This window comes from Eleutherodactylus coqui, chromosome 4 (genome assembly GCF_035609145.1).
Source record: "Eleutherodactylus coqui strain aEleCoq1 chromosome 4, aEleCoq1.hap1, whole genome shotgun sequence".
Classification (NCBI taxonomy): domain Eukaryota; kingdom Metazoa; phylum Chordata; class Amphibia; order Anura; family Eleutherodactylidae; genus Eleutherodactylus; species Eleutherodactylus coqui.
This window is the reverse complement of record NC_089840.1, coordinates 287166084-287182078: the sequence shown is the minus strand read 5'-3', so window position 1 is coordinate 287182078 and position 15995 is coordinate 287166084. Positions and strand designations below refer to the sequence as shown.

General features: G+C 50.9%; 1 protein-coding gene across 1 annotated transcript; it reads left to right on the top strand.

Annotated features, from left to right (window-relative positions):
* The first annotated feature begins 641 nt into the window (after positions 1 to 641).
* Positions 642 to 5617, top strand: LOC136624408 (zinc finger protein 84-like). Its single transcript, XM_066598385.1, has 2 exons — positions 642 to 757; positions 3843 to 5617. The coding sequence occupies exon 2, from the start codon at positions 3941 to 3943 to the stop codon at positions 5342 to 5344; it is 1404 nt and encodes a 467-aa protein (XP_066454482.1). The 5' UTR covers positions 642 to 757; positions 3843 to 3940; the 3' UTR covers positions 5345 to 5617.
* The last annotated feature ends 10378 nt before the right edge of the window (positions 5618 to 15995 follow it).

Below are 15995 nucleotides of genomic sequence, written 5' to 3'. Positions count from 1 at the left end.
ATTGTGTTGTCAGGTTCCTGTAAGGTGTCAGGACATCACTGTCTATTTCTCCATGGAGGAGTGGGAGTATTTAGAAGGACACAAGGATCTGTACAAGGACGTCATGATGGAGGACCACCAGCCCGCCTCATCACCAGGTAATAGACAGGACTAAATCCACACGGCCTTTATTATTTGTATGTAGAGAATGAATTCAGTGGCTGTTTGTGTTTTCTGCAGGTAGATCCAGTAAGAGAACAGCAGCGGAGAGATGTCCCCGGCCTCTTCTTCCACAGGATGATCAGGTAGATGGAGAGAAGGTCTCATGAAATCTCCCCTCTGGTCTGTAGGACGGCTGGGAAGGTCTTGTGTTCAGTCTTATTATATGACTGATACTTGTGTAATGAGAAAGCTGGAGATGGCAGGATTACAGCCGACTGCAGACATTAGATCTCCGCATCTTATCACTATTTTCTGGTTCTGGAGACTTCTGGTTGGAATAAAGAAGCAACAGGTTGGAGTTATACAGGAGACCTGCAGCTATTTGGCCCAGATCACTACTGCTGCCTTGTCATTCCGGCTCCTCATACTAATTAATGACCTTTTCTGGCCATATAAAACCTCCCACACGACTTCTCCAACTGTGTGGTGACTTTTACAATATTTATTTCACAGCTGGTGAATCCGGATGAAGATCCGATCCCTATTGATGCTACAGAGACACATGTGAGGGGGGATCAGCCGTGTAAGGAGGAGAATCCTACTGATAACCCCCCAGGTGAGTAAACACCATAGAAGAGTCACATCATCTTCTCAATCATAGGTGACAATTTTAGATTGAATTTATTAAAAATAATCTGTCACCAGGTTTGTGCTGTTCAGTCCTCGGGCAGCTTGAACTCAGCACAGGCGTCTACTTTGCAGGTATGGATGATTTATTCTGAATTGCTGCAGCATTTCAGAAAAGTCATACTTAAAAAATCTGCTGGAACAGGACTTGGCGTTGTGGCTGCAGAACCTCACTAGCCTCCACCTGCCTATATTGCCTAGACCCTGAGATCTTCTCCTATACACTGGGGACGCAGAGTGTTAAGACAGCAGAATGCAGTCCTAAGCTCTCACTCACGACCTGAAAGTTGTGGGTTCAATCCCTGCGTGGTTCAGGTAGCCGGCTCAAGGTTGACTTTAGTCTTCCATCCTTCCGAGGTAGGATGAGTACCCAACTAGACACTGAATGCTGATCTGACTGTGAGCAGCACTGATTAAGCACAGCAAGTGTACACAGTGTACATAGGGTACTTAAAGAAGCTGGTGTGGCTATCTTTGTTTCTTCAGGTCCAGCGGGTCACCTTAAGCTCTGTTTTTCAGCTGTATATTCCTCTATTCAGGCAAATAGTGGTAACACATGATTTGCCTTTAAAATAAAGGTGTAAAAATGCAATCAATCCAATATTGATATGAACTGTGCCTATGTGAATAAGGTCTATTTCTGCCATCAGAAGAAAGAAAGTATTTGCCAAATTTTTGGACTAAGGAACCAATAAAAGGCTTTTCTGGGACTTTAAAAAAAAATTAAAATGCCTTAGCTTAATAGTACTGACATGTTCCTGGTAAGTATGGTTCCCCACTTAGCATTTTACTAGGAAATGGTGATGACAGGTACACTGATATAAGAAACTAAGATGATGCTGGCGGCAAAACTGCAAGAGAACAACCTGGTAGCATAATATCATGATCTACTGGTTCTCCATGTCTACTGCTAAATTGTGATCTGTTTTGCCACCTGTCTTAAGGCCCATTTACACAGGATGAGTGTCGAGCAAACGATGCCCGACACTCGTCCCTGTGTTTCCTCGCTCCGTGCTCCTGTTTAAACTGAACGGCCGCTGTGTTATCTCACTGGAGGGGGGCGAAGGAGCAAGAGGAGAGAAATCTCCTGCACTGCCCTGCCACCCTGCAGGCTGCTCCATGAGCGAGACAGCTCTGATAGCTCCCGTGCAATTGCACTGGAGCAAGGAAACACAGGGACGAGTGTCGGGCATTCTTAGCCCGACATTCGTCCCGTGTTAAAGGACCTTTAGTTAGTAATTGGATTTAGGCTACCTGCCTTTCAATTTGTCTCACAAACAAACCTGAGTATAGCTGCCCCAAGTCGTCTCTTCTAACACCCAACAGTCTTAGACAAATGATTGTCAATTAGGCCATTAAACACAATCTTTATTTAATATATTAAAGCCAGGAACCCTATTAAACCCTAATAGACCCTGTACACTAAGCTCAGTTTACAGAGCACCCACCCTGAAAAGGACAACTCTGTCTGGAACCTAATCCTAACTTCCCCTATTAAATCCTATATAGGTAGAGGACAAGGTTAAATACAGGATTTTCTTAGCAACAGTTAAATCTAATATTTCAAGACAATAACACCAATGACACTACTATATAGAGATGATCCCAACTGATATAAGAAACCTACGCATTTTGCTTTTCATTTTCAACGACTAATCAGGGAACCCAATAACCATGTGTCATAGCAACAAAGTAATACATTTCAGATAGTAGTTATATATGTTAGCTATCACAAATACAACGAAAACAAAAAAACTATGTACTCCCTCCAAAGTCCAATATCCAATACATATAATGGCCGTGTCACACAAAATAAGCCCATAATAGGAACACTAGTCTATCCACAGCTACAGGTAATCATCACAAAGCATTATCTGTCTTTATTAGAGATGAGCGAGTATACTCGCTAAGGCACAATCTCTAAAGATTCGGGGGCCGGCGCGGGTGACAGGTGAGTTGCGGGGGGGGAGAGAGGGAGAGAGAGATCTCCCCTCCGTTCCTTCCCGCTCTCCCCCGCCGGCCCCCAAATCTTTAGAGACGAGCAGGGAGATACTCGGCTAGGGCACTACTCGCTCCAGTAATGTGCCTTAGCGAGTATACTCGCTCATCTCTAGTCTTTATCATCACAAGGACCTGCTCATACATAGAAGCAGCACAGCGGAGACCAGAGCCGGCGGTGGGGAGGAGCAGGGGAGTGGTATAAGCTGTTTAGTTATTTTCTACCATCGGGGACCCCTAGGGCTGCCCTTTTGTAACTCAGACAGCCCCTTTAATGTATTTACCTGCTGCTTTGCTGATGAAATATTTGTTCTGTTTCAGTTTCCTTTATCCCATGAGACCTTCACTGTGAATAGCGGAGTCCTACAGTGCTTGCTGTATGAACTTGTAGTCATTGGTAGGGCAGCATATGCTAGAGCCGGGCTTGCTGATTATAATGATATGTCTGCTGTGTGGATCTGTGCAGTGATTTGGGAGAAACTTACATTTTATTAGTAGCAGTCACACACAGCAGAATGTAGTACTCGATATTCATGAACTGCAGCTAGACTTACCTACTGCACCCTCCAGCCACTGATTGACTGCTGTCTGCCTTTTACTGTGTATGGGGAAACTGCTGTCAGTCAGTGCCGAAAGGGTTGGGTGGGTGTGGCTAGCATATAGCTTATGAATATCAATTAGAGATGAGCGAGTATCTCCCCGCTCATCTCTAAAAATTTGGGGGCCGGCGGGGGGCGGGGAGCAACGGAGGGGAGATCTCTCTCTCCCTCTCTCCCCTCCCCCCCCCCCCCCCCCGCTCCCTGCCGCAACTCACCTGTTACCCGCGCCGGTCCCCGAATCTTTAGAGATGAGCGGGGAGAATGTGCCTTAGCGAGTATACTCGCTCGTCTCGAATATCAATGACTAGTTCCCTGTGTGTCTGTTACCAATAAAAGGCAAGTTTTTCCTATTATTTTTCACATTATTGTTATTTTTCACATTATTAAAAAGTAATAGAATTCATGTTATTCTTGCAGATTATGGCACCAGGGGCACAGAGGGACATCTGATATATTTCGATTTTAAAGCAGAAAATCATGGTATAATACAAGACACATATGAAGAGCCTTTATATATGAGCCCTCATATACCCTCAGTCCTTCACAGCAAAGATCTATCATCTGATCCTTATCAGCAGATCCTATTTTCTTATTCATTACAACAAAATAGAATTCACAAAAGGGCTGTTGAACATGAAAGAATCCACATAGGGGAGAAGCCATATGTATGTTCAAAATGTGGGAAAGGTTTTAACAAGAAATCGTATCTCGTTAAACATCAAAAAATTCACGCAGATGAGAAGCCATATTCATGTTCAGAATGTAGGAAAGGTTTTATCCAGAAATCGCATCTTGTTACACATCAGAGAATTCACACAGGGGAGAAGCTATATTCATGCTCAGAATGTGGGAAGTGTTTTAACCAGAAACCACATCTTGTTAGACATCAAAGAATTCACACAGGTGAGAAACCTTATTCATATTCACAAAGTAGGAAAGGTTTTAACTGGAAATCGCATCTTGGTAAACATCAGAGAATTCATGCAGGGGAGAAACCATTTTTATGTTCGGAATGCGGGAAAGGTTTTACTTATAAATCACATCTTATTGCACATCAGAGAAATCACACAGGGGAAAAGCCATTTTCATGCTTAGATTGTGGTAAACGTTTTAGCCAGAAGGCACATCTTATTGCGCATCAGAGAATTCACATGAAGGAGAAACCATTTTCGTGTTCAGAATGTGAGAAACATTTTAACTATAAATCAGATCTTGTTAGACATCAGAGAAATCATAAAGGGGAGAAGCCATACTCATGTTCTGTATGTGGGAAACGGTTTAACCATAAATCAAATCTTGTTACACATCGGAGAATTCACACAGGGGAGAAGCGATTTTCATGTTTAGAATGTGGGAAATGTTTTACAGATAAATCAAATCTTGCTAACCATCAAAAAACTCACACAGGGGAAAAGCCATATTCATGTTCAGAATGTGGGAAATGTTTTACTTGGAAATCAAAGCTTGCTGACCATCAAAAAACCCACACAGGAGAGAAACCATATTCGTGTTCTGAATGCAGGAAATGTTTTAGAGGTAGATCAGCTCTTCTTCAACATGAGAGAATTCACACGGGGGAGAAGCCATTTTCATGTTTAGAATGTGGGAAAAGTTTTAACCAAAAAACACATCTTGTTGCTCATCAAAGAATTCATACAGGGGAGAAGCCATATTCATGTTCAGTATGTGGAAAATGTTTTCCTCTAAAATCATATCTTGTAGACCATCAAAAATTTCACACAAGGGAAAACTTATATTCGTGCCCTGAATGTGAGAAATGTTTTACTCAGAAATCCTATCTTGTTGCACATCTGAGAGTTCACACAGGGGAGAAACCATATTCATGTTCAGAATGTGGGAAATGTTTCACTCAGAAATCAAGCCTTGTTGACCATCAAAAAAACTTACACAAACAATAAAAAAACTAAGTCCTGTTGTGAAAGAGGGAAATATTTTACCTACAGATTGTTCCTTAAACAACGAAGAACTCAAAATGGAAATTCCCTTTTTTTATAGATTTATATTTCCTTTTTTACAAATTGTATAGTCCAAAATCCAACATTACAAGTTATAGTTTTGTCACGTTGCACAGGAGAAATGGAATCAATTTACAGCACTAAATGACAACCATTAAGGGCTCATGTCCACGGGCAAAAGAAGAATTAAAATCCGCAGCGGATTTTAACTCTTCTTCTGCCCGCGGATCCGCACCCCATAGGGATGCATTGACCACCCGCGGGGTAGATAAATACCCGCGGATGGTCAATAAAAGTGATTTAAAAAAAAATGGAGCATGAAAAAATCTGGACCATGCTCCATGTTCGTGCGGGTCTCCCGCGGGGACGGCTCCCGCGGGCTTCTATTGAAGCCTATAGAAGCCGTCCGGATCCGCGGGAGACCTAAAATAGGAATTTAAAAGAATTTACCCATCCGGAGCGGACCGGGAAGGTCTTCTCTTCCTCACGGCTGGATCTTTCTTGCTTCGGCTCGGCGGATGTGCCCGGCGCATGCGCCCGGCCTGTCGGCGACGTGCCGCCGGCGTGACGAGTTCATCCGCCGGCCGAAAAAGAAGATCCGGCCTTGAGGAAGAGAAGACCTTCCCCGCCCGCTCCGGATAGGTAAATTCTTTTAAATTCCTATTTTCAGCGCCCATGTCCGCGGGGCAGGAGGGACCCGCTGCAGATTCTCCATGTAGAATCCGTAGCGGGACTGATTTTCCCCGTGGACATGAGGCCTAAATGTATGAAAATATTAATGATGTCTGTTATCCAAAATAGCAAATAGAACCCTGATAACACATCTATATACTGACTGTGTACATAGAATATGTCATGTTCATATTTATAACTGCAACTTGTACCAGCTGTAAATAAATGATTACCTTTAAAACTTATATGCTTGTTTTTAAAAGAACATTCATTACTTTAATCCAGAAGGTTAAAATTCTGGCAATGGCCCATTTTAGGTATGAAATCACCACCCATCTCCTGGCATAAACACTGACCACACCTCCTTCCTATCTGTGCTGTAATCACACACATCTCCCTCAGTGTAGACATATAAAACACTAGCTTTTGCCTATGACTTTGTCCACGTGAAAATCTAGATTAGTGGTGGCGAACCTATGGCACGCGTGCCAGAGGCGGCACTCAGAGCCTTCCTAGCTGACACTCGCCACCATCGGCCGCTCACCACATTAGTAAATACCGGCAGGGGTGCCGCAGCTCCCCTGCTGGTATTCACTCAGCAGCGCTGCTAGAGGCGCTGATCCCGGCTGATGTCAGTGTGCAGCCAGGATCCTCCTCCCCCTCCTCTGACGTCTCCTACTTGGTTCCGCGAGAGCAGGGGAGGGGGAAGGTGTCCGGCAGCACGTCACATTGTGCTCCTGGGATCAGTGGCAGCAACAGCACTAAGCAGAGGAGGTGGGGTGGGGGGGGAAATTTGGGTCTCAGAGGGGGGCATTATTACTACTGGGGGCCACTGTGGTATCTCACTATTACTACTGGGGACCACTGTGAGGTGACACTATTACTACTGGGGGCTGCTGTGGGATGTCACTATTACTACTGGGGCCACTGTCGGATGTCACTATTACTACTGGGGCCACTGTCGGATGTCACTATTACTACTGGGGCCACTGTCGGATGTCACTATTACTACTGGGGGGGCCACTGTGGGATGTCACTATTACGACTGGGGCCACTGTGCGGTGTCACTATTACCGCTGGGGCCGCTGTGCGGGGTCACTATAACCACTAAAGCCGCTCTGGGGTGGGTCACTATTAGCACTGGGGCTGCTCTGGGGGGGGTCACCCTTACTGCTGGGGCCGCTCTGGGGGGGGTCAATATCACTGCTGGGATATGTTTACACGAGGTGGAAATGCTGCAGAATGGCCTCAGTGGAAATTTCCGCATCCAAAAGCAGTCAAAATCTGCACCCGGTCTATTTTGAAACAGCCTTGTCCTTTTAAGAACGACGGGGGTAAAAATCATAAGTCGTGATAAGCCCCGCCCCCTGACGTGTTGGCACGTTACAATAAATAAGTGGGTTTTGGGTTGCAGTTTGGGCACTCGGTCTCTAAAAGGTACGCCATCACTGATCTAGATGATACAAATCATAACAATCTTCATAATTATTATGTTGCTAATCCATCACTAATTAACCTATGTTATAAGCCTCTATCTTTATCATATAGTTTTGGTGTTTCTTTATTATATAATCCACGCTCATAATCCCTGTATTATATCCTGATTAGTGGGGGATCTCTTTGTAAACTACATAGGTAGTATTACCTTCAGGTACAAGGACCACCAGACTGCTAGCGGAACTCACTCTGGAACAGCCACATAGAACTGACTGTGTGAAAAACAGTCCTGCCTCAAGTCTGCTCAACGATTGATCGTCATTACAAAGCAGATCTTGAGGGGGGAACTGCAGTCTTTTCAACTCAAACGGGTACTCAGTGGCTATTAACAGTATTTGTGGTACTATGGAGCCTAAACCCTCCGAATTTATATAATAGGACTAGTCTGCATGGACAACTTTTATATGCAGACTAGTCCTATTATATAAATTCGGAGGGTTTAGGTTCCATAGTAACGTAACTGGTGCGCTAATCTTAACCTTTAACTCTGGACGTGGAATCTCACAGACCCCTCCTGATTCTAGATTTCTGAGAATCACGTAATCATGTAACATTGCTACAATATATAAATAAAGGTTGATTATTTCTACATGTTTTTTAAATTATTTATAACCTGAAAATTAATAAAAAACAAATTATTGTAAAAATCCAGTTTACTACTGCAAAAAAAAAAAATTAACGACAAATCACATCCATAGTTAAAGGTTAAGAATGAAGTTATGGGGGGGGGGGGGAGGAACGGATGGGTTGAGGGTGTTTAGGAATTCCACATGATAGTTTACTGATCATCAGTTTGTACTACTGAAGCTGTAGACTTATATTGCATTTCTTCTCCTTCGAATGATTTCAACAAAAGTTTATTAATAGCAGCTGCTTTGTCATTTTGGGGAGTTAGAAATTCGCATAACCAATTTATGGGCTTCTCTTTGATGTCCGAGATGTCGGGGGACAACTTAGTCAATTCTTTAGGAGATGTCATTACTATGGCTCAGCTTGGTGTTATGATGATCTTAAAGGGGTTGTCCCGCGAAAGCAAGTGAGGTTCAGCACTTCTGTATGGCCATATTAATGCACTTTGTAATGTACATCGTGCATTAATTATGAGCCATACAGAAGTTATTCACTTACCTGTTCCGTTGCTAGCGTCCCCGTCGCCATGGATCCGTCTAAATTCGCTGTCTTCTGGCGTTTTAAGAAGCGCTTGCGCAGTCCGGTCTTCTCCCTGGTGAATGGGGCCGCTCGTGCCGGAGAGCTGGTCCTCGTAGCTCCACCCCGTCACGTGTGCCGATTCCAGCCAATCAGGAGGCTGGAATCGGCAATGGACCGCACAGAGCCCACGGTGCACCATGGGAGAAGACCCGCGGTGCATCGTGGGTGAAGATCCTGGCGGCCATCTTAGTAAGGTAAGGAAGAAGTTGCCGCAGCGCGGGGATTCAGGTAAGTATTAAACTTTTTTTTTTTTAACACATGCATTGGGTTTGTCTCGCGCCGAATGGGGGGCCTATTGAATAAAAAAAAAAAAACGTTTCGGCGCGGGACAACCCCTTTAACCCTCAAGTGTAGAGTTTTCTCCGTCTCCTGTTGTAAAGTAACATCTCTGCAAAATGCCCATTGGAAGTGTCATCTTTTAAGAGAACTCTCATATTTGTTATTAGGGTGAGCTTCTGAATAGGAAGCCACAAATATCAAGATTTTAAACATGACCTTCATTGCTTATGTTCCCCAGGGCATGACTGGTAAGGTTTGCTGAAAGTCTCCAGCTAAGAAAACCATAACCCCCCCCCCATTAAGCCATCATTTGCCCTTATGTTTAAGCGTTGGCATTCTACTGACCGCTTCAACTCTACTTTTATGAGCGAAGTGCATTCATCCCATACTCAACACTTTCTAAAATTTGGTTGTAAACTTGAGTTAGCGAACTTTCATTATTAGACACTACTGGTGCCAAGAAAATTCTGTCGTAACTGATCTCTCTAAAGGTAATCTCTATTTGTAAGACTGTATCACATCATGTAGGTTGAGGTAAGCCATAGTGTTCTAAACACGGTCCACCCAAAGACAACACTGCACCTTTAACCCTTTCCAATCCAATGTCGGGCCTGCCCCGACATCATAATTTCCCTCCACAGCTCCGATGTCGGGGCAGGCCCGACACTGCAGTGCAGGAGTGCATCTGCACCCGATCATCAGACACATCGGGTGCAGATACACTCCTGCACAGGTCCTCATCGAGGACCCCCGAGGAGAGGGCAGAAAGGGTTTTTAACCCTTTCTGCCTTCTCCTTTGCACATTACATAGCGCTCAATTAGCGCTATGTAATGCACGGAGAATCCGGCCGGCGGTCACATGATCGCCGAGACGGGAGGCAGAGGGAGAATGCATAGAACAGTCTCCAGGGAACAGTATCACCTTAAAATACAGACATGATACTTTTCCAAATCCCCAATAAGATTGATCAAAAAGTTATATGTACCTCAAAATGTCTCACACACACACACGCTCGGCTCCGCTCCTCCGTCTCGCACGCGCTCGGCTCCGCTCCTCCGTCTCGCACGCGCTCGGCTCCGCTCCTCCGTCTCGCACGCGCTCGGCTCCGCTCCTCCGTCTCGCACGCGCTCGGCTCCGCTCCTCCGTCTCGCACGCGCTGGGCTCCGCTCCCCCGTCTCGCACGCGCTCGGCTCGGCTCCCCCGTCTCGCACGCGCTCGGCTCGGCTCCCCCGTCTCGCACGCGCTCGGCTCGGCTCCCCCGTCTCGCACGCGCTCGGCTCGGCTCCCCCGTCTCGCACGCGCTGGGCTCGGCTCCCCCGTCTCGCACGCGCTCGGCTCCGCTCCCCCGTCTCGCACGCGCTCGGCTCCGCTCCCCCGTCTCGCACGCGCTCGGCTCCGCTCCCCCGTCTCGCACGCGCTCGGCTCCGCTCCCCCGTCTCGCACGCGCTCGGCTCCGCTCCCCCGTCTCCACGCGCTCGGCTCCGCTCCCCCGTCTCACACGCCCTCGGCTCCGCTCCCCCGTCTCACAAGCGCTCGGCTCGGCTCCCCCGTCTCACACGCGCTCGGCTCGGCTCCCCCGTCTCACACGCGCTCGGCTCGGCTCCTCCGTCTCACACGCGCTCGGCTCGGCTCCTCCGTCTCACACGCGCTCGGCTCCTCCGTCTCACACGCGCTCGGCTCGGCTCCTCCGTCTCACACGCGCTCGGCTCGGCTCCTCCGTCTCACACGCGCTCGGCTCGGCTCCTCCGTCTCACACGCGCTCGGCTCCTCCGTCTCACACGCGCTCGGCTCCTCCGTCTCACACGCGCTCGGCTCCTCTGTCTCACACGCACTTGGCTCTGCTCCTCTGTCTCACACGCACTCGGCTCTGCTGCATACACTCTCTGAATACATGTATTCTAACCTTCTAGCCATCCTTTCCCCCAGCAGAGCTGCACCCTCCCCATTGAGCTGCAGCCCGTCCCTACGGTAGAGCCTGTAGCCGACAGCAAAGTCAGCCCAGTTCTCCAGGAACCCAAATCCCTCCTTCCTGCACCAACTCCGGAGCCACTTGTTTATCTCTTTAATCTCCCACTGCATTTCTGGTGTGGCTCGTGGTAGAGGTAGTATTTCTGAGAAAACTACTTTGGAGGTCCTCGCCCTAAACTTAGATCCTAGGTCCCTGAAATAATTTTTGAGGGCCCTCCATTAATCTCTAACTTTGTCATTGGTGCCAATGTGCACCATGACTGCTGGATCCTCACCAGCCCCTCCCAGTAATCTGACAACCTGCTCCGCGTTTGTCAAACTCGAGAACCAGGAAGACAACACACCGTTTGACCGTCCCAGTCTTTGTGACAGATTTCCCTGTCTATACCCTTTACAATTGAGTCCCCCACCACTAGGACCTGTCTAGCCTGCCCTACACTTCCCTTTCCCTTCTTACTGGAGCAGTCATCTCCCTGGCGTTCAGAGGGCGTGCCGTGCTGCAGCGGTGCTGGCTCTGTAATGGCGTTCCCCTCATCTGCCAACTTTGCAAACTTATTGGGGTGTGCCAGTTCAGGACTAGCCTCCCTGGTTCTCTTCCCTCTACCTCTCCTAACTGTCACCCAGCTAGCTGCCTGCTTCCTGTGTTCTCCTGAACTACCATCCACCCCCACATCTACCTCAGTGAGCAGCAAACTCCTTCCATGTTGTCAATGGATCTCAGTGTTGCCAGTCGCCATTTAGATCCAGGATTTGGGCTTCCACATGTGCGATGTGCACGCATCTTGTGCAACAGTATGCACCCCGATCGGCTGATCAAGGACCGCATACATTACACAAGTAGCGCACTGGATGACATTGGCAGGCATGGAGCTCATCCTAATGGGGATCTACAAATTTACTTACAGACGGTAATTTAACTAGATCACTCCTCACGTGGCTCCGCCCTTTCACACCTTAATTGTACATCACATACATATACAGCCCCCTAGATGGACATTAGACGCTCGGCTCTATTCCTCCGTCTCACACACGCTCGGCTCCGCTCCTCTATCTCACACTCTCGGCTCCGCTCCTCCGTCTCACACACGCTCGGCTCCGCTCCTCCGTCTCACACAGACTCAGCTCCGCTGCTCCGTCTCGCACACGCTCGGCTCCGCTCCTCCGTCTCGCACGCGCTCGGCTCCGCTCCTCCGTCTCGCACGCGCTCGGCTCCGCTCCTCCGTCTCGCACGCGCTCGGCTCCGCTCCTCCGTCTCGCACGCGCTCGGCTCCGCTCCTCCGTCTCGCACGCGCTCGGCTCCGCTCCTCCGTCTCGCACGCTCTCGGCTCCGCTCCCCCGTCTCGCACACGCTCGGCTCCGCTCCTCCGTCTCGCACGCGCTCGGCTCCGCTCCTCCGTCTCGCACGCGCTCGGCTCCGCTGCTCCGTCTCGCACGCGCTCGGCTCCGCTGCTCCGTCTCGCACGCGCTCGGCTCCGCTGCTCCGTCTCGCACGCGCTCGGCTCCGCTCCTCCGTCTCGCACGCGCTCGGCTCCGCTCCTCCGTCTCGCACGCGCTCGGCTCCGCTCCTCCGTCTCGCACGCGCTCGGCTCCGCTCCTCCGTCTCGCACGCGCTCGGCTCCGCTCCTCCGTCTCGCACGCGCTCGGCTCCGCTCCTCCGTCTCGCACGCTCTCGGCTCCGCTCCCCCGTCTCGCACACGCTCGGCTCCGCTCCTCCGTCTCGCACACGCTCGGCTCCGCTCCTCCGTCTCGCACGCGCTCGGCTCCGCTGCTCCGTCTCGCACGCGCTCGGCTCCGCTGCTCCGTCTCGCACGCGCTCGGCTCCGCTCCTCCGTCTCGCACGCGCTCGGCTCCGCTCCTCCGTCTCCCACGCGCTCGGCTCCGCTCCTCCGTCTCACACGCGCTCGGCTCCGCTCCTCCGTCTCACACGCGCTCGGCTCCGCTCCTCCGTCTCACACGCGCTCGGCTCCGCTCCTCCGTCTCACACGCGCTCGGCTCCGCTCCTCCGTCTCACACGCGCTCGGCTCCGCTCCTCCATCTCACACTCCCTCGGCTCCTCTTCTCCGTCACACACACACTCGGCTCTGCTCCTTCATCCCGCACACGCTCGGCTCCTTCATCCCGCACACGCTCGGCTCCGCTCCTCCGTCTCGCACACGCTCGGCTCCGCTCCTCCATCTCACACGCGCTCGGCTCCGCTCCTCCATCTCACACGCGCTCGGCTCCGCTCCTCCATCTCACACACCCTCGGCTCCTCTTCTCCGTCACACACACACTCGGCTCTGCTCCTTCATCCCGCACACGCTCGGCTCCTTCATCCCGCACACGCTCGGCTCCGCTCCTCCGTCTCGCACACGCTCGGCTCCGCTCCTCCATCTCACACGCGCTCGGCTCCGCTCCTCCATCTCACACGCGCTCGGCTCCGCTCCTCCATCTCACACACCCTCGGCTCCTCTTCTCCGTCACACACACACTCGACTCTGCTCCTTCATCCCGCACACGCTCGGCTCCTTCATCCCGCACACGCTCGGCTCCGCTCCTCCGTCTCGCACACGCTTGGCTCCGCTCCCCCGTCTCACACGCGCTCGGCTCCGCTCCTCCATCTCACACACCCTCGGCTCCTCTTCTCCGTCACACACACACTCGGCTCTGCTCCTTCATCCCGCACACGCTCGGCTCCTTCATCCCGCACACGCTCGGCTCCGCTCCTCCGTCTCACACACGCTCGGCTCCGCTCCCCCGTCTCACACGCGCTCGGCTCCGCTCCTCTGTCTCACACACGCTCGGCTCCGCTCCTCCGTCTCACACACGCTCGTTTCTGCTCCTCCGTCTCACACACGCTCGGCTCCGCTCCTCCGTCTCACACACGCTCGGCTCCGCTCCTCCGTCTCGCACGCGCTCGGCTCCGCTCCTCCATCTCACACGCGCTCGGCTCCGCTCCTCCATCTCACACACCCTCGGCTCCTCTTCTCCGTCACACACACACTCGGCTCTGCTCCTTCATCCCGCACACGCTCGGCTCCTTCATCCCGCACACGCTCGGCTCCGCTCCTCCGTCTCGCACACGCTCGGCTCCGCTCCTCCATCTCACACGCGCTCGGCTCCGCTCCTCCATCTCACACACCCTCGGCTCCTCTTCTCCGTCACACACACACTCGGCTCTGCTCCTTCATCCCGCACACGCTCGGCTCCTTCATCCCGCACACGCTCGGCTCCGCTCCTCCGTCTCGCACACGCTTGGCTCCGCTCCCCCGTCTCACACGCGCTCGGCTCCGCTCCTCCATCTCACACACCCTCGGCTCCTCTTCTCCGTCACACACACACTCGGCTCTGCTCCTTCATCCCGCACACGCTCGGCTCCTTCATCCCGCACACGCTCGGCTCCGCTCCCCCGTCTCACACGCGCTCGGCTCCGCTCCTCCGTCTCACACGCGCTCGGCTCCGCTCCTCCGTCTCACACGCGCTCGGCTCCGCTCCTCCGTCTCACACACGCTCGGCTCCGCTCCTCCGTCTCACACACACGCTCGTTTCTGCTCCTCCGTCTCACACACGCTCGGCTCCGCTCCTCCGTCTCGCACACGCTCGGCTCCGCTCCTCCGTCTCGCACACGCTCGGCTCCGCTCCTCCGTCTCGCACACGCTCTGCTCCTCTGTCTCGCACACGCTCGGCTCTGCTCCCCCATCTCACACACACTCAGCTCTGCTCCATCCACTCTCTGAATACATCCTCACACAGCAGAGTCCTGCATCCACTGAGCAGATAGACCTGGTCATGTGACCCCTTGTCTCCTCCCACACACTGATTACATGACGGTGACATCATCACAGGTCCTGTAAGCACAGAACAACCCCACGGCTCCTGTCCGGCTGCAGGTGGAGGTATGTGGGGTCACCAGCACTGGGGGGCAGATTTATGAAAGCCCATAGCAACCAATCACAGCGCAGCTCTCCTGAGGAGCAGGTAGTGCTATAAGCTGCGCTGTGATTGGCTGCTGTGAGCGACAGGGCAGATTTACTTTTTGACAGTGTCATAAATCTCTCCTGTCTGTCAGGATCACCGATGCAGATGTATTTATTTTTAGTGTTTTTATTATGGTGTCTAAGCCGCCCTTTATCTCTCTGTTAGTGGTATGAGGACATTTTTTATATTTTTCTGAGATAGCATTTTGAAGTAACTTTTTGATCAATCTCTATGGGGATTTGGAAAAATATCATGTTTGTGTTTTAGCGTGACGCCGTTCACCGGACAACAGAGAAATGTTTTGCTTTTCAGCTACTTTCAAACAAGCGTATTTGTCATTAGTGATACGGAGGTAATGACCGGCCTTCCAGCCGTCCCGATTCTGTAGGACAGTCCCACATTTGGGGCGCTGTCCCACAGTCCCGCCCCTTCCACCACCCCCACAGTAACACACAGCTCTGGCGTTTTGCTGGGGACAAACTGGCCAATTGCCGAGGGCCACCAAGTGATGGTCATCGTGATTGGTACTTATGTAGGGGGGGGGAACCCAATATTTAAAGGGGTTATACTGCAATTGAACTGTCTTACTGAGACGCGCAGAGTTGGACCCACCACTTCCGGTTGCGTTCCGTCAAGAATTCACGTGGTAGTACAGCCTGGTAATGTCATAGGAGAACTCCAAAATAATTAGCCGAGGCCATCTTTCTATCCACACATTGATAGTGATAGAAATAGGGCCCGCCAAATTTCGTGGGACCTATCCTGCTCTGCCCCGTCCAATAACCCCTCCTCTTCATATCTCATAAGCGTATTGAGGTTCTCTGTCCAGGTAATTCTTGTAGGGGGGCTAGTGGAGTGCCACAGTCCAGGGACAGACATCCTAACTGCTAGGATAACCAGTCGTAGTAACTCCAATTTGATCTTTGCCAAGGACCCCGGTAGCATTAGCAAGAGGGCCATTTTAGCTGTTATGGACACCGCCGACCTGGTCATATTGTTATAGAGAAGTAC